The following is a 21,356-nucleotide window of genomic DNA, read 5'->3' as shown; positions in this document are numbered from 1 at the left end:
TTAAAGGACACTGAGAAGTTATAAACATTATCATGATAAAATGAAAACTGTTGCAAGAAAAGATTTAATTTTCAAAGCTTCATTTTGAGATTCTGAATTGAACAGGAGATGTTTGTAAAACATTTATGCCCCCCTCCCCCCAAATTGGAATTTTTCCAAGTCCAAAAGGGCATTACTCTGTAAAAAATGGCACGATCGTACCCAAAACAGAACTTGACCATGATATTTATCTGATAAATCTGCATACCAAATTTCATTTCAGTATGTGCAACCTCTGCAAAAAAAAGTGAAAGGAAACAGCAAATAATTGGAAATTTTTCTAAGTCCAAGGGGCATAACTCTGTCAAAAATGGTGTAATCATACCCAAAACAAAACTTGATTTAGATATTCATGTGATAAACCTGTATACCAAATTTCATTTCAGTATGTGCAACAGTTGCGGAGAAAATGAACGGAAACTAAGTGGACCGACCGACAGACAGCAGCAAAGCAATATGCCTTCCCTTCTTCGAAGGGGGTCATAATTATAAATTAAAGAGTTATCCTTCTTGGCTGAGGATCCAAGTACCTTAACAGATTTTTATTAAGTCTTGTAAAATTATAATTTCTTGAAACATAAAACAGTTTTAGATTATAGGATAAACTAGTTTGTTTGAACTGTTTTCATCATTTTATTAAGTAAAATTTAAAAATATTTTAAAAGATAAATGAATTGTTTGTCCTATATTTAAGGATATTAGATCAAAATCAGAAGAATAAATGTCTATAAAAGTCAAGCGCCCATTGATGCTGGAGTCCATGCTGTAGAAAAGACATGAAACAGAAGTGAGAAAATGTCGACATCAGTCATCTATGACTGAAGATGGAGATTGTCTCTATTCTAAAATTTCCGAGGAAAATCTTGTTGTGGCTCATCCAATGATCACTCCATTTGCAGACTACCAGGTAATCTTTGGTTTTGTCAATACTTTGTGCCTGAAAAAAAAAATAATGATAAAACATTTTAATTCGTCATAAAGATTTCAGTGCATAAAAATACTTTTAAATTTGTGCAAAGTGAAATTTAAAAATACAATAAAAATTCAGATCGTGCTCATCATATTAATATGAATTGTTTACTTATTAAAAATACATATATTTGGTCAATTCTCATTTTCAGGTTCCAGTCTGAAGTATACATAGGAAGAGCAAAATCTTTCTCATTCATATAAACACTTACTACCTGTGATCCAGAAGAATGTCCTGATTCTTTAGTCCAACATAAGATGGATTTCAATCTGACACTTTATTCTGAAAAATCAAGTGAACAGTCTTCTTAATGCAGGCATGTCTTTGCTACAATATCTCGACTCTGCATGGTCATCAAAACTTTGGACTCTTGTGAATTATTCAACCTATAAAAACATAATTTTGTAAGTAATAAAAGTATAATCAAATATTCTATGCTTCAGTTATAATTATATCTTTTTATCAATGTTTGTTTATTCTTTCAAGTGGTGAGATTGTGCAGTATTACAGGTGCTTAGACACAGATTTGCAGTTAATATTTTCTCAAATTTTCTGTAAAATATCACGACTTATATAACAAGAGGCTCATGAGCCACATCACTTATAATTACCTGAATAGCTTTGACCATGCAGTTCTTTACCAAATTTCCTCCTTGTTATACCTTTTGTGACCCAACCTAACCCCTGTGGTCTTAATTTGAGCAATTTAAAATCTACACTACCCCACAATGATTCATAAGTTTCAGCTTTGCTTGCCTAGTACCGGTAATTCCCAAGAAGAAGATTTTTTAGAGATTTTTCTTGTATATTTCATTGTAAAACTTGAGTTCCCTATTGTGGTCCCACCCTACCCCAGGGGTCATAATTTAAATAATTTAGAATCTACACTACCCCAGGATGCTTCTGCATAAGTTTCAACTTTTCTGGCCCAGTAGTTCTCTGGAAGAAGATTACGAATGCTGAGGGAAAAATATACACTTGAAAGATTAGAGGGAAAATTGTAACATGTATACACATCTGACAGGTGCTCAGAGCTTCAAAAAATCATTCTCAATACATGTATTTAAAAGAGACAGGATATTTTGAAGATCTTGAATATTATAGTAAACTTACTGCTTTTGTTATGCATATCATCTTTGCTTTAGTCAAAGGTTTCTGGTCTGCTTCTCTCCTTATACTGCAGTGGCTAAATCAAGCTTAACATTGCTGAAAGAAGATAAAGTGTCATAAAAGAGTACAGGACATCAATTTCATTATAAACTATAGTGTTCCAAGGAACACATATGTCACCTGCTTTTAGCATCTTTAAAGATGTATCTATAAAATCTAAGAGTGGTCAGCTATTTTTATGCTACTAGCATATACAGAATGCATCCCTCAACTGAATATTTAAGTTAAAATCATCATAAATAATTATTTTTCATTTTACATGTGTTACGTGTTTCAGAGCAATTGTCTTACTGCACGATCCACTTTGTGGGATTCCATCCCAATGTATTTTCATAATATTTAAGATATCAGTTTGTGTGGTTTACTGAATATCATACAGTTTAAAAAAACAGTTTTATGAGCTTATAAACATATACAAAATTAATGTTAATTATCAACACCCGTCACTCAATATTCAAAAGTCTTTAGTTAATTTAAATTTTCTGGGGTATCTTTGTAAAGTAGGTCAAAGTTCAAGTCAACCAAATACAGTACTAGCAAATAAGGACAACAATATAAACAAATTTCTTTGATGTACTCAGACTGACCCATCAAAACTACTCCAACCCAATCATTTTTTCAGAACTTTGAATTTTTGATTTCTTTAAAAAAAATGTTTTATTTATTAGAAATAGATACTGTTTCCTTTTAAAATTGTGGTATGTGATTTCTACTGGATGCTTTTAGATTAAATTTTTTTTATTGATAAATATTTCATCTGTCTAGATATCCAGTGTGTATTGAAAATATTAATAAATTTCTGAGTCTGGAATTTTTTAATGACACTTTGATATCAATTTGATCAATACTATTAAGCCAAAAAAAAGATACCTACCTACCCACCTTGAAAAATATGTGTCAGAGTACATCAAACATAAATATTTTAACTAGAACTGTCCAAACGGGACAAAATACCCCCCGCTGGGTTTTTCAGAAGTAAATTTTTCCTTAATAAAGATATGTATCAAACATGAATTATGAAATTTTTCTTCCAGTGACCTTGAACTTCCCCAAATGACCTTGGGTCAAGGTCATGACACACCCTTGGGTCATGGGCAAACTTTGTGTGAAATGAGAACCTACCAAGTGTATCCATAAGAAAAATATGGACCGGACACGAATTATGAAATTTTTCTTCCAGTGACCTTGAACTTCTCCAAATGACCTTGAGTCAAGGTCATGACACACCCTTGGGTCATGGGCAATCTTTGTGTGAAATGAGAACCTACCAAGTTTATCCATAAGAAAGATGTGGACCGGACACGAATTATGAAATTTTTCTTCCAGTGACCTTGAAGTTCCCCAAATGACCTTGGGTCAAGGTCATGACACACCCTTAGGTCATGGGCAATCTATGTGTGGAGTAGTAGATTCTAATGTCCCTCTGTAAGAAAGATATGGACCGGACACGATTGCACAGACAGACGGACAAGGTGATTCCTATATACCCCCCCAAACTTCGTTTGCCGGGGGTATAATTAGCATGGCCTATGGTTTTTAAAACAAGTACTTTAAATGAAAATCTAGGGATTAAGGAAACAGAAATTTTCAAATTAAGCTCACATTTAAGCAGTATAGGACTTTACAGAAAAATAAAGTGCCACGCCACAGCATGATACGCCCGTCAAAAAATTACAATTACAATGTATCTTAAACAGTTAAAAGTGATTTTAAGATTTCAATGATTTTTACACACCTTAAAAAATTTGTTTATCCATCTCCTGTGGTGGATTATTATAATTATAACAAATATTGCATCATTCATAGATTTCTATACCTTGCCAAATGCCTATCATATTAAACGATATCAAATTAGTCTTCACAACTTAATCTATACCTAGTTAATTTCGGAAATAAAAGGCTGGCCATCAAATATAAAGTGACCAACAGTTCTTCTGTCTAATTCCCGAAGGATACAGATAAGACCATGCTCTGAAGAAATGAAAGAGACATGCAGCTAGCCTTCCTACATTGAACACATTAATTAATCTTTAACTGGATGCTTGTCTACTCATTACTCCCAAAAGATTATTGGATCTGCACTATCTACCAGAAAACATTTTTAAAACATATAAAACATCAATGATTTTTTTTTAGATTTAATGTCAGACACTTAATTGTTAATATGCAATTCATATGGACATGCAGATTCCACCCCTACCCCCATAAAATTAATTTTTAAGTTCATAATATTATGTAATATCAAAATAGTTTAATATGCAATATCAAATTTGTTTTAATTACTTCTCATCAAATTCATTTTAAAACTTCAGCTAGCCAACAAGAGCTATTTTTAATCCAACAGGCTTACCCATTTGGCCCAATACTCAAGGGATATAGATAGCACCGATGCTCTTACAGCTACTCCTCACACTAAACTCATTAATTTCTCTCTCTAATTTGACATGCAATTTTCTGTTATCAAAATTCTTATTGACCAGTGCTTGATAATTAGACTCATGGGGGTGGTGGAATTTCTCTAACATACATTATATTTGTTATAGATTGCTGTCAAGTATATGCTATAAAAATATGTATTTTCTTGATTTAACATTTTTCTAGTAAGGTTAGTGCAATAGTTTTACATTTTTTTGAATGTGTAAATGAATAAAAAAAAACATTTTTTTTTTGTTAAATTCAACTTAAATTAAAGGTCACAGTGACCTTGAAATAGGTCGCAACACACCTTCTACCTAAGATGCATAAACTGGCCAAGTTTGATGATTCTAAGTCTAACAGTTTTCTAGTTATGGACCGGACAGGATTTTTCCATATTTGGCTATAACTTTTTAATTATAGGTCAGAGCGACCAACTTTTTGTGCGCGACACACCTTCTACCCAAGATGTATCAGCTGACAAAGTTTGATAACTCTAGGCCTTATAGTATTAAAGTTATGAGCCGGACACGAGAAAAGCTAACAGACGGACGGACGGACAGACGGACGAACAGACGGACACGAAGCCTGTAACATAATACGTCCTGTCTTAAGACGGGCGTATAAAAACGATGCTGTTGAGGCCATGTGCAGCTTTAAAATAGTCTTGCCCTCTCCCAACTCATGATTAGGTTGGTAGGTAATAAGGTATATGAGAAAATTATTCTCAGAAAAATTAATCATAAATTAATAATTTATTCTCCAGAATATAAAAAAAGTTACTTACTTCCTGGAGATTAAAAAAAAAGTTTTGAGTCATTTTAGCCAGTTGGTTGGGACAGGGCAATCAAAATTTTTTTTCGAGATAACCAGACTGAGAATTTGAACTCTGAATATGTGCATGACAGCTAGTATTAATGGAAATTTCCCTCTGATGTTACATGTATATCAATTTTATTTTAAGGTCTGTACTCAGATGAAATGGTTCAGCTTATCTTAACTTCTTATGCTGATCAAATTATTCAGACATGTTCTTTTATTTATTTTTTTCTGTTTTCCTTTCATGAATAATTAATTAATTAATTGTATACTGTTTAATGTCCCTCTCCGGAATATTTCACTGATATGGAGACGTCACCATTGCCGGTGAAGGGCTGCAAATTTAGGCCTATGCTCGGCACTTAAGGCCTTTGAGCAGGGAGGGATCTTTATCGTGCCACACCTGCTGTGACACGGGTTCTCGGTTTAAACGGTCTCATTCGAAGGACCGCCCCATTTAGTCGCCTTTTACAACAAGCAAGGGGGTACTGAGGACCTATCCTAACCTGGATCCCCACGGGACTCCTTTCATGAATACTACATATATAATTACTTTTCCATTTAAACTGCAAGGTCAAGACAAATCATTATTTTCTGAAACAGTACCTGCATATTCATCTACCTTATGCCTGTTTCTGCTAATTAATTCATCAATATGTATGCATGTACATAAATGACCATTATACTAGAACTCAATCCAAACACTTGATGAAAAAATACATGCACATTTTAATATTACAAAAAGTTTTGAAAAATAATTCCAAAATGTGTTATCTATTGAAAACTCTGTTTTGATGTCCTCAGGGTGTTGATACTACACATAAATGAAAAAATAAAAATGCACTTTAGATCTCTAGCTTGTTATTTATTTGCCAAATGCATGTACATGAAATGTTATAATAAATTGGAAAATGAAAGTAGGAATAAAATTTTTAAACTTTAGTTACTATGTTAACTAGCTGTTATTTTCTTATTGGTATTATTTCACCTAATTGTTTAACCATATTCGTGTTCTTTTATAATCATAGAAACACCCCTTTTACATTTTTCACACATGGGCTTACATACAGACCGTTCCAGAACATGAACGGTTAACCATGAGCACTAACAAGAGAGCTGTTGTTCTAATGTCAGCAATATCACACGTTTTGAAATATATATATTCTTAGCATTTGTAGAGTAGACACTTCTTTCTTGTGTGTATATAAGCTAGTAAAACAACAACAGCTCCAAAAATACCATAGAATAAATAAACAACTTACGTTTTAATCACTGGGCCTGGCGAGCTTGCATCATCATGTCAACAGCCATTATCCACAAGTTGTACTTCGTTAGATTCGGACTATTTTCTCGTAGTTTATAATTAAATTTGTTAAATGCTGTTAAAATCTATTTTAATTCAAAGTAAAAGTTATATTATCAATAAAAGCAATTTAAATTAATTCCTTTAATTTTTAACGATTTTTTGGAAATTTACTTTGCAAAGAACGACTACTCCCTTCGAAAACTGGTTCCCGGCCCCGTATTCTAGACGCTAATGGACGAGTTTACCATGTTAAATCCCCGTAGACTTTGAATTTGCCGCCGTGTGTTTACACTGGTTGACCTCGAGGGTTCGGATAAACGGAGGAAGGTTGGAAAAAAAATGATCTATCGATCGGAAGCGGGTTGAAGGCCAAGGTATTTATATATTTTGAGATATTATGCGAAAAGTGCTTACAGTAACTTGGTGGGACAGAGTATAGTAGCAAACTTCTTGAGTTTAATCATTTTTTTCTGTGTGTTGGGGGTGGGGGATTAGAGGATATGCTTTCTAAAAAAATGTTAGCAAATACAGTTTCACTGACAGGCAAACAAGTAGACAAAAGATTTAGACATTACAGATAATTATACACTAACAAAACAAATCTCAACTCGAATTATCTTAAGTTTTGAAAGGGGGGTAAATCGGGAGGTTTTACCGGGCAGAATCGTTTTTACAGCGTTCATATTCAGATACTTCTTTCCACTTCTGTAGTCACTGGCGTCATATTTCGGTTTCAGCTTAGTTAAATCCTTGAAAAAAAAATAATGTAAATTTCTCAGAATCATCATAAATATCAAATCAAAGTCATCCCATTATAAAGATAACAGAGAAACAAAAAAAAATAATAATATCAGCAGGAAAAAATATTTTAAAACAGTTACGTTGAATTCATCGGTTATTTGTTTTCTTGTCTCTCGTTTATCAGTTTGTGAAAATTTCCTTGCGAAATCAAGTCGCGGAATGAACACACTTTTCCTTCTGAAGGTCTCGTAGAGTGCATGATACAGAAAAATATATTGATCCTGCAAAAAATAAACAAAACTTGACAACAGTTACATATATCCTGCCGTCGTGAATGTTAAATTATGTTTAAAGAGAATTATGACAAATTACACTCACAATGTTTTGAATCATGGACATTCTGTTTTTCCTCATCGCCCTGACAAATTCTATGACATTCACCTTTCCCGTCTTTCTTCCGTATTTTTCTAATGCATCGAGAGCAATAAAGGTGCCTGTTCTACCAACACCTGCACTTTAATTAGCAAACATAATCAAAACATTACTGATTTTATATTGAACTTTTTCCTGAACAGTGCTATAGGTAAGTTGCTTCTTGAATAATATATTCCAAGCTTTAAGCTATGGACATGTATTGTTGATTAGAAACTATTTTTGAAAGTGTAGATTGTGCCAAAAACATGTTTCCATTAGATAATAAAAATCATTTGAAAAAAAAAACAGATAACAATAAAATAAATATGCAACAATTATTTCTTATAAAACAAATTTTCAAAACGAATTTTAGGTCAGGTAAAAGTATGAAAAATAAGTAAATAGTTTATCATGATATTTTGAAGCATTACAGTGTATTCTGGAGAGTTTAAAGAGATCGGATTCTATTCTTGCCTGGTGATAAAACGTTTATATTCTACTTATTGGTTTAAAATTTGAAAAAAAACAATTGATATAAGTATAGCCAAAGTATAAATATTGATTTACATTCGAATTGTTCAGTTTGACAATGCATTCAAAATTATTAAACACAAATCTCTTTGACGATAGGACTAAAGTGTATTGTATTTATGATGAGAATCAATTTAAATAAGATTCTCGTTATGGTGGAACTAATAATTAATAGCAAATTTAATAACAATGGAATTCGGGGATTTCTAAATAAATATACCTGCAATGGACAAGGACAGGATTGTTTGAGTTGAAGGAATTGTGCTTAAAATGTTCATAGAAAATAGTAAGGTTCAAAGGATTGGGAGTTCCATGGTCAGGCCATCTGGTGTAGTGAAACTGAATAACTGTCCGGGACTTCGTTACCTAAAATAAAATGGATAACGTTTTATTTTCTTCAACGTGACTTTAAAAATTATTTCAAATTATATTTCTTCAAAGAAATGATATTTATTTTGTAATTGACGTATACATGTACGATATTTGGTTGAAACTAATTTTCAGCATGTTAGCACAGCTTCAGAATATGCTTCATATGAAAATATAAACACAAGACGTATAACGATAACCTTGATTTTTATTTGAAGGTGTTGTCTAGAAATTCGCTAAATTGAATAAATAGCTAAATGTAAGAAAAATGTATATTATATTAAACAATGGATTTACATGTAGAACAATACTTAGTAATTATGACAGTCGAACAACTTATCTATAATTGACTTTTATTCTGTATTTCAAGAACAGGTCACTTATATGTACCTCTCTTTTTTGGAGTGTCATTGTTCTTTTGATAAAATAGGCGTATTTTTTCTCTTCTATCAAATGTATTGTAAATGATCCAATCTCTAATTTGTCATTTTCATCCGGCCAGTATTGGTGACATTTAACCTATAGATTGAAAAAAATTAATGAAAGAAATCTTTAAAATGTGTATATATCCCCTTTTAAATATACCGTCCTTACATGTATATCGTTTGTCAAACAGAATTATTGAATGATGACGATCCCGATTATGATTTCGGTCTTCCTTCTTAATTACACTGGAAAAACTGAGTTCATATCGATTAGTATAATGTCTAAGAAAGACCAAAAATTAATTCAAAGTAAGTTTTTTGAAAATGTGTTGTTTTCAAAATGAGTTAATTTGTAAGCCTTTGATTTTATAATCATAAATAATCTACATTTAATTCATTAACATCATTCGTTAATTAATTATGATAAATTAAATCACGTATACCTGCGGATAAGTATGAAAAAACGAATTCAAACAAGATGCCCTTGGGCCACATCGCTTGCCCAATGGTTCTGGTGGAGATTTTTAAAAGATGCCATTTATTTTTTTTATTTTCAGCTCATGTTCTTAATCATCTTTCCTAGGAAGAGGGCTTGGCAAATTTAAACAAACTTGAATCCCCTTTCTTCAAGGATACTCTGTGGCAAATTTGTTTGAAATTGGTCCCGCGGTTCTTGAGAAGAAGACGAAAATATGAAAATTTATAACGACGACAATAACAACGACGACGACGACAACAGACAATTGACAATTTTTGATCAGAAAAGTTCACTTTAGCCTTCGGCTTAGGAGAGCTAAAAATACACACACAACCGTTTTAAGCAAACAAGAAGTCAGGAATAGTTTCTTTAAAAAAAATTATTATAACCAAAATGTTTGATTACCTTGCGACCCTCTATAAGATTTGTCAACATTACAATGTAATCCACTTTCTCTTGCCAAATCATCCTCCAATGGTCAATCAAAGTGTTTTCTTTCGGTCCTAAAAATAGAAAATGACATTTTGTTTAGATAATGATACATAATACTTTAAATCTTTTGTCAAGACCCAAATCTTTGATTTATTTTCATTCCAAAATTAACTTGATCTACCGCATCAACCAAAATCCATATTTGTAAAGTCAGAGAAAATAATTGCATTTTTAATTGTTTAGTGTGAACTTTGGTTCAATGATGAATTAAAACACATTAATTTGCTACTGAAAGGCAGTTTTGAAAAGTATATTGAAATATATTCAGAGGATATATATTGAGAAATATTTCTACCTTTCATTATATTTTTAGCATTTTTACTTCAATAATCTTTAATAGGTAAAAAGAAATCTTTAATAAAATCAAACCTTGAGAAGCAATATATGCCCTTGTACCTTCCATATTCTGAAATGATGAAAAGTTTGATTATTTAAAGGAAAATTTGAATTTCAGAAAAAAAGGAGAAATTGGTTGAAAGAAAACACTATATAAATCGTTTGATGCCATTTTCATTATCTTCCCTCTTGTACTTTGCTATTGTCAAACCTCTATGTAATTTGCATTTATGTAATCGGAACTGAATTCGTCATCAATTTGTAGCACCACTCTCGAATGATTATCTAGTTAAAGAAAAAAATACAATTATATACATCAAAATACGTAGCAATTTTTTTTATAGTTTTTCAGTAAATCCTGTCCGCCCGAAGCCCTTTTATCCAAATATTTTTAAAAATCCAGAATTTAAGATTTTATATTACTTTTATGCATCTAGGACTTACAATTAACATACATCTATTTTCTATACCTAACAGACTTTCCATTATTGAGCTACTGATGTTGCTCATATTTTTATCACGGATATTTCTTATTAATATTTAATTGCCCTAGCCAATTGAATTCGGAGGATTGATACGTACATGGAAAAGTTGTTTTGAATCTGTTTCTTGGAATGTTTTCTTCTAATTTCGCTGTGGTACAGTCAAACCTCTCCCCATATGGTAGTTCCTTAGATAATTTTTTTTTATAGCTCATTCATTTGTGAAAGCATGATCTTAAAACTCTCCTATCAATACATCTTATTCTGTTTGTGTTTGAATATTGAACGACATGGTTTCAATAATCAATAGATTTCATTTAACTGAACATAGTATGGTTTACCTTAATTTCATATACTGAAGCTATTTTTATACAAATTTTCACAAAATGATTTTAAAATGAAATCCTGTAACGAAAGTAATTTAAACGGAAAAGTCTTTAAACAAAAATGTATTCATATCATTTGAGTAAGCTCCTTGAATGCGGTAAGGCATGAAAAAATATGATTAATTTAAATTGTTATGAATTATTAACGAGCAATCATGTAAAGAAAATTTGTTTTTGTATGTATTTCATTCAAGAAGTATTCTTTTGTTCACAATTCACCTACTTGTATACATCCCAACAACATTTGGAACATCGATTGCATTTGATTTTAAAGCAAGTGTTAAAGTATCGTTTTTCAGGATAGCTCAACGTTCAAACTACCAAAGCACAAAATTGCGATGTTTACGTTTGAAAGCGAATACCTATAAATTATTGTTCCTTAACCTTTGGCTAATAGAAAGCTTCCTCTTCTTATAAATCTTTTAATTTCAAATTTTAAAGGCTTCTGATAATTTCTGTTTAAGATATACATTTTTCATTTTGTATATTTTACTTTGCTTTTCAAATGCGCCAAATTTCAAAACAAAGTTCAAATACGTAGGAATGTAGAGGCTTGTGCAATGTAAGATTACCTGCAAAACAACAAAGGAAACTATTGCGAGCGGGAAAAAAACATATTGAAGAATACAAAGGTTGATGAAGCATGTTTACTGCTTTCTTTTTGAGAAAAACATGAGAAAATTGCTCAGATACCTAAGTTTTGTTGAGGCATGCATTTTAAACCATATCAATAGTGATTTTATTTCATCAGCTGTTACATATACAACATGCCTTTCGAAACAAGATCTGATTCAAAAAGAAAGTTTTACGATTATTTTTATAACTCCTCATTCAATTATTTAGTACAATATAATAAATGATCATATTTTGGAGGGAATACAGTTGAAGATTGATTTTTGGGAACTTATTCCTCGGAAGAATTAATAATAATCTATACGTGTGCTGTGAGAGTAATACCTTAAATTCCTTGGTAAAACCAGCTTTTTCTTTCTGTTCTCTGTCTTCTATGACCAAAAGCAAATCTTTTACGTCTATGTTTTTAGCTGCCGATACATTGGTATAGTAGACAGCTTCTGCTGGGTCCTCTCTTATTGGCTCTTCTTCCGGGTCTTCTACTATTACAGAAAAAGGTATCGGGCTTTGTTGTTGAAACGTTACACCTTTATAAAAGAATTTATTACTTTACTGCAGTTTTAAAATATTGACAGAGAAGTAATATACGGCTGCTTTTTTGAACCATGATAAGGGGGAAATAGGGGAAATACCAAATTTAACTATCTAAACGTCATGCAATTTGATAATTGTTTTTGGACAGAAATATATAATAAAATAAAATTATACAAAAGGTTTTTCTGACATGTATTATTGGCATAACTTTAATATTTAAGAAAAATTAAGAGATCAAATATAGTTATTTATTTGTTTGTAAATTGATGAAGTATATGAACTAAAGTTAATAAAATTAATACAGTTACTGTAACAATTTCTAGTCTAAGAGTAATTGTTAAAATTTTATATAATTATACTTATCGTAAAAGACATTTAAAAAGATTTTTTTGTATTGATAAATATTCTATGCTCAAAAATAGATAAACCTTCATGTTCGGGTTGATTATTTTTTCCTCCAATATGTCGCTTCCTAAAATGAATATTTTTTTTATTAATATTAACAAATTTACTTGCTTCTGCTTTAACACATTGCAGCTAAGATCAACAATAAAAAAGAAGATATATGTATGTCTTTCTTTCTAGAGCCCTATTATAATCTTTCATTAAACCATTATTCATTTTAATGTAAAGATGTTTTTTTTTTAAATTTTGACAGCAAACAATGTAGATGAGCCATTTATTTCCACTAGGAATACTCTGTAGAGGTAAAAATACTAAGTACTCCAGTATATGAGGAAAAAAAATCAGCAAAGAAATGTCCAACTGATATAATATCACCGCAATACAAACACAGTATGATAAAGGGTAAAGAATATTAAGGAATCTTATGTCAGATAACCAGCTTACACGTCTAACCAGGTAGCAACCGCATGAAAAATATTGGGTACCCTAGTACTCATATATAAATAATAAGGAAAAATAATATGGAATACTGCTATTTACTAGTCCCGATCAACTATTCAGATAAGAAAAAATGTACTAAAAAGTGTTCTTGTTCTATTAACACTTAATTCTTCATACCTTATGTAAATAAAAGCAACGATAACTGCAGCAAGCAGCAGCAAAATTCCAACTCCTAACCCGATATATGGAATAGATTCGGAAGTTGATTCCTTTGTGTCATCTTTTAGCTTGTTTATTTCTGAAAAAAAAAAAATCTAGTAAAGTCTTGTAATAATAATGATAATAAAAAGTCTGTCTTCATGATTTACCAGAACCAGAGTAGCTCTCCTAGTTTGTACTCATTTCATAAATACAAAAGAAACATGGAACTTTGACTTGAACTGCGACAACAGCAATAAATGGAACTGTGATTTTGGTTAAGTCTTTTTTTGTGAAACAGTGAAGTGCAATTAATTAATTTACTGTTTGGTGTTTAACGTAAAGTGCAATTTACCTATAGCTGTAAGAAAAATATGCTTACGCGCAATTCTTTGTGATTCATACACCGATAATTCACACAAAACTTAATAACATTCCTTATGTTTACATTTTCAGTTTCTCAACGAAAGTGAGTTAAGGCTAAATATAAGCTTTTCTATGTAAATGATTTAATAAAAATGCATAAATTGTATACTTTATTTACGGAGAAAGTTCAAAGTGATTTTCTGATGCATACTTACATATGTAGTACCCAAAGTATACTTATTCAAGTGCACATTATGATGTCATATTATGACGTCATTGTTCTTTCCCATGCAAAGTAATAATGCACATCAACAAAACAACGTCGGCGCAAGGGCATATCCTATTTGATTTAAAATAAATAATGTAAAATATTCAAGAGAATATTCTTGAAATTTATAAAATTGCTGCACAAATCTTAGGCACTTTTTCAATTGATTAAAATTATAGGAAACTTACACTGGACTGTGAATTTTAACCTGTTTCATCTTAGAACGGTACAAATAGTAACTACACAATTTCTGTGTCGACATTTGTGCAGCATTATCCTAAGTCATTCGAATATTCTGCGTCTTTTTATACCTTGTTTCTCAAAAACAATATAAAATACGCCCTTGCACCATAGCGATTTTGTTGATGTTTCTTATAAACTTGTGTAGTACAGGTTGATGAAGTCATAATATGACGTCAAAATGTCTACTGGCTATTCTTTATCATGGTTACCAAGAATATATTAGGAAACAAGTTTAAACATTTTCTTTGCGGTATGTATAGCAATTATGGGTTTTAATTAAATATTTTTCATACAAACCTTCATACGTAGCCTTAACTCACTTGCGAAATCATAAAAAAATATACTCAATATTTGAATTTCTGGCTGTCCTAGATCCTAATACTTTTACTACCGTAGGTGTAACCTCATTTATGACGTCATGCTAAGGCATGTTTTTCCATGTATATTTCTACGCATGGGTATACATGAAAATGGTATTCAAATCAACTTTACAGTTGGCTTGGCAGCAAATTTGAATATTACAAATTGACTGATAGGTTCTCGCTCTTGCCAAAACTAACCTGACTGAATATGCTTTACTATTTTACATTGAGAATAATCTCACAAGACATGAAAATTTGCTGAAGTCTACTTATAAAAAGCGTTCTGAAAAGCCATGCATTTAAATAAAAAATATCTTGAAAACTTACAGATCTCGTAAGCACGTTGTCGCTGAATACTTTATCACGTTAAAAGAGTGAGTATCGAAATTTAAGACTAATAATATTATAGTTTATTAATATGATATATAAAATACAGATAATGTAAAAACAAATAAACTCACCGGTAGAACACAGATCTCCTGAATATCCAGGGCTGCATCCCGACACACAGCTCCCGTTTTCTGGATGACAGAGGCCAGATTCAGCACAATTACTGCTGCATATCGATACACAGTTTAATCCATAGTATTTTGGTAAACAGGCTAGAAAAAAAAAAACATGTTATTTTGTTTTAATATTTTGGAAAGGATTTTCATGCATTTGCTCAAGTAAGAGTTAAAGTTCTTATTAGAGGGTTGATGAACTTTGAACTTTTAAATTATAAAGGCTCCTTCTATCCTGTAATTTTACAGTTTGAGTCTAGTTATAAGAGTAGACTATCGTTAAGGGTTGATTGGAGAAAATTGACATTAGCAGTATCTAAGCTTCTTTTTGTGAAAAAGAGTCTAATGTTCTTTGGTTTGTCTTTCCAACTGTTGCTCGAAAAATACTATATATTATTTGCATGCATTATACACATGAAAATTTTAAAATTCTATAAAAGTTAGTAAATAGATAAATAGGATTCATTAAAACTTACGTTTATCACATCTTTTGGGTTGTAAACCAACAGCTGAACAGCCTTGATTACAATCGCCATGAACATGGTTACAACCGGCTGCACAATTGTTGTTGCATTGATATAGACATTTTTCACCATACGATCCCTCAGGACATGCTTGAAAAAAAAGAAATATTCAATGTATTCCCTGATTTCATCTACCTTTCACTCTATCACATTTAGTTATTCTTCCAGGCTTATATTAATATATATCTTAATGTAAATGTATATACTACACTCAATTAAGTGGTCAACTCTATTAAAAAATCCCGGTACACTTATGAATATTCTGTATAAATATCTTGCTTATCAATCTCATATCTATACTACTGAACCTTGCAATAATCGATTCCTGTTTTGTATTATAAGTGGCAGGGCTTACAGGCAGTCAGAATAATGCCTCCAGGTAACACAAACTGGTGAATAATATTCATCTTTTTTACTAATTCATATTTGAACACACGAGAAGCTGTTGTAAACTACTTAATTTAGGAGGGGGCGAATGTGGTTTTCATTTCAGAATAATTCGGGCATCATAGTAAATTCGCTTATTTCGCTTATTGATAAAACTTAATAAACGTAAGAAATTAAAGGTATAAAAATGTAATTCAATTTAATATTACTGATTTTTTTTTCAATCGATTTTGCAATTTATAGGTAGATTGACGTCGTGATATTGTGTTTTTGACGTTATGATAAACTAAAACTGTGCAAAAAAGTGGTAATAAAAATATTATTAAAGAAAAAGTAATAAACATACACTATTGAAATTTTAAACATAGAGAATATCTCCATGATATGTTTTATGTTTTATACAATCCTTTGTGTCTGTCATATTTTGTAAACAGAAAAAATTGTTAATTTGTTATTTTTGAGATACACCTTTGGTAAAAGAGGGTAGAATATTGTGTTTCCAACATGAAATGTACAATAACGTACAATGTATTACTCAACAATCATTATATTTTCAACAAAATGTTTATTGTAGTGGTTGTAAAACTTGCTTTGAAGTGCTCAAAATAGGTATTTTCCTCTATAATCCTGTAGAAAATGTACCTGTACTCTGAGACGGTTTCCTTAAAATACCTGGACGGTCGATTTCCCCCAAACATGGCATGTACACTGAAGTTAATTTAAGTTATGTATACAGTTTGGCACGCCAAAATACAAAAAATAAGATAAACACAGTTTCACAGTCGATAAATTACGTTTATTGGTTGTAAACTATAGTTTACGGACTGTAAACCATAGTTAACGCGATAACCTATGTTTCAGAACCGCAAACTATACTTTACAATGAAAACAGTCCTTTGCGATAGCAAAACATAGAATATCTGATAAATACATGTTCACGATTTATAAACTATGATCTACAACTCTTAACTATGGTTAAGGTTCTGATAAATATAGTTTCACGATTTGTGAAACTATGATTAACAGCTCAAAACTTATAGTTCACGATTGTAAATTATAGTTTACAGACGTGAGTCTAGGTTTATCAACAAAATCCATTGTAAACGTTTTATTACGGACAGATAAACTTATATTAATATTCGCAAACTATATTTAACAACCGTTCAATATAGTTTTAGAGATGAAAACTATAGTTTAGGAATTGTTAACCATACATAATGAGTTGTTAACTTTACTTCAGGATATCTAAACTATAGTTTACAGTTTATAAACCTAGTTTCTCAACTGTGAATGTTCAGCTCATTTTTGTGAATTTCTCGTGCCAAATAAATATTGTATAAAAATGAAGAGTTTCGCTATTGTAGTTTTTTACACAATAAAACCGCAGTCGCCCCCTTAAATACTTCCAACAAAAACTCATTTTCAATTATTTTCAATTTGAAAATACACATAATTAAGTAATAAATGTATCATGCAGACTAGAGCATAATCAGCACATTAGAAAAAAATCTTTTTGTTATAGTGTATATTATGTATCAAAAACACTTTCAATATGATAGGTAAAGGGGCAATGACAAAACCTAACGCTTCTAAGTAAAGAGACATCATCAAACTTGGACCTGAAAAACTTAAATTCAATCGTCTTACTGAATATTCCAGAATTTACTTTTAAATGTACATATCTATTTAATAGTTAAAACAATCCTGTGCATTTGACCATATTGCATTCATGTCTTAAGCTCCAGTAAGTACATTGAGTGGATAACTTTATGTTTTGTCTTGCTTATTGTTTGTTTAACTTACGATTGTCACATCGAAACCCTATCCATCCGCTTTTACAGCCACCATCACATTCTCCTTTACGACTACAAGTGATGTTGACACAATTCTTACTACAAGAATCAGAACATTTCTCGCCGAACTTTCCAGATTCGCATTCTAGAAAAAAAACATGCAGAAATTAAAGCACATTGAAACAATGTCTATCAAGATTTACAACTTAAATTAAGAAGTAAATTATATTTTTAAAAAAATCAGATTTTTATAACTTATGCACATTTAAAATGAATTACATGCACAATTATTAAATGAGGTTAACCTTCACAAAATAATCCCTTAAACCCTGGTTCACAGGATGGACAATGTCCATTTGTTTGTTCACAAACTTTTCCAAGGCAAGAGATGCTGCAATTTTTCATGCAGTTTTGACCAAAGTATCCTGTCTTACAATTAACACAAATGGTGTTATATCGATCACAACTACCATCACATCTTTCACAAGAATATTCACAGAATTCGCCATATCTGTTCTCCATGCATGTACCGCATCTCCCAGTAATATGATCACATATTTTATTTTCACAAAACGCTGAGCATGTTTTGCTGCAGTTTACACCATAGGTAGTTGACCTACAAGCTGTGTGAAAAAAAGTAAATTGCAGACATTTGTTCTCGAAAAATTCAGAATCCTCTGAATTTCTATTAATGTATATGAAGTATTGAGATTTTTTTTTATCAAGTTTATTCCTACAATCTTCACCTATAGCTACATGTAAATAAAAAAATCATAACAGAATGTCTGCTTAAGTTAAATACGTGTAGGTTTATGTTAATATCACAGGAGACAGTTTTGAAGAAGTCATCATGAACAAACAAATACCCTTTTCTGAAAGATTGTATGCGATTTGGATGCAATAACTTTGCCGAATATAAAAAAAAACTCTCTAATTATGACTGATTTTCTTAATTTTTCATTGAAAATGACTGTTTAGAATTTGGTTTTTTATCTCGTTTACAAATTATGACACTAAACTTCTTCTTTGGCCAAGCTTAAGTGATAAAGCATCATTGAAGGATTTTATTTTTCAAATTTGATAAATCTGTAGGCATCTCTCATTTACTAGATCTTGACCTAATATGACTAGGTTGAAGACTCGAGAGCATAATTACCATGTTCTGGGTTTAATGGGTTCCCTACGCACGATAAAGATCGAGAGTGTAGAAAAGACACAGACAGGAAGAAGACTGTTTTCATTTAATTGTTACAGTGTACATGCTTGGCTAAATACCCTTTTATATCTTCCTTACTTTCATTACAATATTCACCGCTCCAGCCTTCTGTACACCCGTGAATGCAGACACCAGTGAAATTGTTGCACACTTGTCTCGACTCACTGCTTAATAATTTACAGTTTACACTGCATGGGATACAACTATCTCCATAATTGCCGACAGGGCACTCTAGAAATCAAGAAATATAAGAAAAAGATAACACCCATTTACTCTTAAAGTATCTATACATTTGTAATACACAAAAAATTGCAACATAGATTAAAATTATTCTGAGGAAACATGTAATTTTATGAAGGCTTTTATGAAGAAAAACGTGTACTTTTATGAAGAACTTTTATGAAGAAATACTTAAGATAGAAGTCACAAGTTAGGAATTTTGTTCTGAAATATCCGTGTATAGAGCCCTGTATTGCTTTTTACTAATAACGTTATCTAAGAAACAAACAAGAATATTACATACCATTACAAAATATGCCTTTCCAATTGTTTTTACAGGATGTACATTCACCCGTTTGTTGATTACAGATCCCGTTCTCACAATTAGGACTGCACCTGGATGCACAATAAGCTCCAAAATAACCGCCTTTGCATTCTGCAGATAATCAAAGTTAGCTTAGGTTCTGAGCTCACTTCACTTTTTAATAGCGACAGCTAAAAATTGCAGGAAAGCATTCTTGATTAATTCTATATTACATCATATTAAGCACCAACCAGCTACCATGTGTATTCATTATACCCCCCGCTTGAAAAGTGGGGGTATATAGTAATCGGTATTTCCGTCCGTCCGTCCGTCCGTCTAGCTGTACGTCCGTCCGTGTTTACGAGAGTGCATTTATTGGGTATTTTTCATGCCAAGATTGTACTTATTGGGTACTTTTTGCTTATTGGGTATACCCAATAAGAAGTGTCGCTGAATATGCTTAAAACACCCTAATTGGGTATTTGCAGGTTAGTACCCAACAAAACTTGGACACGACGATTTGTCCAAAAAAGTGTCCAAAAAAGTTGCTTTCACGGACGCACCGTGTTTTGTTGTTTCAGTTTTACATTCGGAACTCTAAATTCTCAAGAGTTCCGAAAATCAACTTCCGTTCATCCTGATCATAACAACGTTTGTTTTCATGGAAAAAAAATATGGCGTCTAAGAAACACTTAATGTCAACAAGATTTTCTGATTGACAAGAGAAAAGGTAAGTTTATTCGATTAATATTTATCCATTGCTGGGTTCTTGTTTAAGGAAAATAGATTTTAATGTAATTTTGAAAACAATTGTGCACAAAATTAAAATAGATATATCGGAACAATTAATCCTAAGTTGCACTTGTATTTTGAATTTTCTCTGTCTTTTTAACTCTCTTGAGCATGTTGAGGGCGAGAAGTATTTAGTAAATGATCGTATATTGTTAGGTAATCTTTAATGAATCGAAAGTGTTTATTATTTAATTTTATATCATAACCAAGTAAATATGTTCTGACAATGTATATTGGAAAGGGAAATGAAAATTTTAACAATCGTGTGTTCATAAATCAGCTGTAAATTATCGGTTCATGTAGACAGTATTACAATCGCAAAGTGAGCTGAGATGATGATAAATGGGATAATTGACAACATCTAAATAATTTTATGTAAGTTTGTATCATCTGATATGTAACTTAAGAGATTCATTGTATTACTGAAAAACTTTCAGTCAAAACAGTGCTTCTTTCTGTCTTTGATGTTAAATCTAGACCTAAAAAGGGCATGGTAATCAAGGAATCAAAAGGGCAATTTGTGTCGCGACAGGATCTCAAGAGGGCACTTTGAAAACAAATGTTAATGTCATTGAAATTATATTCAACATTTTTTAATTTTTACATACTTTAACATGTTTAATTACTTTTAATATCCTTTCATATTGAAATCTTTATTAAAAACAAGTAATTTAAAGATAAAATCATATACATGTATCTGTATTCAATTCTTTTTTTTTAAACAATGTTTTAATTATTGATTCAGAAACAAAAAGAATATAAAAAAGGCATTTACATCCAATTTCTTCAATAAAA

The 21,356-nt window shown here is 31.3% G+C and overlaps 1 protein-coding gene and 1 long non-coding RNA gene across 4 annotated transcripts in view; both read right to left on the bottom strand.

The window, feature by feature from the left end:
- The window catches only part of LOC134269514 (receptor-type tyrosine-protein phosphatase alpha-like), a 28,685-nt gene extending 8,655 nt beyond the window's left edge, over positions 1-20,030 (bottom strand). The window contains exons 1-19 of the mRNA XM_062751717.1: positions 20,021-20,030; positions 19,770-19,901; positions 19,325-19,477; positions 18,336-18,653; positions 18,041-18,175; positions 15,803-15,940; positions 15,285-15,425; positions 13,564-13,684; positions 12,969-13,012; positions 12,331-12,533; positions 11,088-11,175; positions 10,717-10,790; positions 10,539-10,575; positions 10,083-10,180; positions 9,165-9,293; positions 8,626-8,771; positions 7,839-7,974; positions 7,601-7,741; positions 7,375-7,468 (exon numbers count right to left, since the gene is read on the bottom strand). Of these exons, the coding sequence (XP_062607701.1) occupies positions 7,375-7,468; positions 7,601-7,741; positions 7,839-7,974; positions 8,626-8,771; positions 9,165-9,293; positions 10,083-10,180; positions 10,539-10,575; positions 10,717-10,790; positions 11,088-11,175; positions 12,331-12,533; positions 12,969-13,012; positions 13,564-13,684; positions 15,285-15,425; positions 15,803-15,940; positions 18,041-18,175; positions 18,336-18,653; positions 19,325-19,477; positions 19,770-19,901; positions 20,021-20,030 (2,338 nt within the window). The remainder of the gene's footprint in view (positions 1-7,374; positions 7,469-7,600; positions 7,742-7,838; positions 7,975-8,625; positions 8,772-9,164; positions 9,294-10,082; positions 10,181-10,538; positions 10,576-10,716; positions 10,791-11,087; positions 11,176-12,330; positions 12,534-12,968; positions 13,013-13,563; positions 13,685-15,284; positions 15,426-15,802; positions 15,941-18,040; positions 18,176-18,335; positions 18,654-19,324; positions 19,478-19,769; positions 19,902-20,020) is intronic.
- On the bottom strand, positions 889-6,791 carry LOC134269510 (uncharacterized). Of its 3 annotated transcripts, none has more exons than XR_009992586.1 (4): positions 6,676-6,791; positions 2,123-2,215; positions 1,221-1,291; positions 889-976 (listed from the first exon to the last, which is right to left on the bottom strand). It is a non-coding gene; the product is annotated as an uncharacterized LOC134269510 (long non-coding RNA). The 3 variants fall into 3 exon arrangements; XR_009992587.1 differs by having other exon boundaries at positions 891-976; positions 1,224-1,291; XR_009992588.1 differs by lacking the exons at positions 889-976; positions 1,221-1,291 and adding an exon at positions 1,338-1,395.
- Positions 20,031-21,356: the final 1,326 nt, after the last annotated feature.

The sequence above is a fragment of the Saccostrea cucullata genome, unplaced genomic scaffold (genome assembly GCF_032062105.1).
Source record: "Saccostrea cucullata isolate Sc308-1 unplaced genomic scaffold, CSIRO_AGI_Scuc_v1 ctg1372, whole genome shotgun sequence".
Lineage (NCBI taxonomy): Eukaryota > Metazoa > Mollusca > Bivalvia > Ostreida > Ostreidae > Saccostrea > Saccostrea cuccullata.
This window is presented reverse-complemented; position numbering and strand designations above follow the sequence as displayed.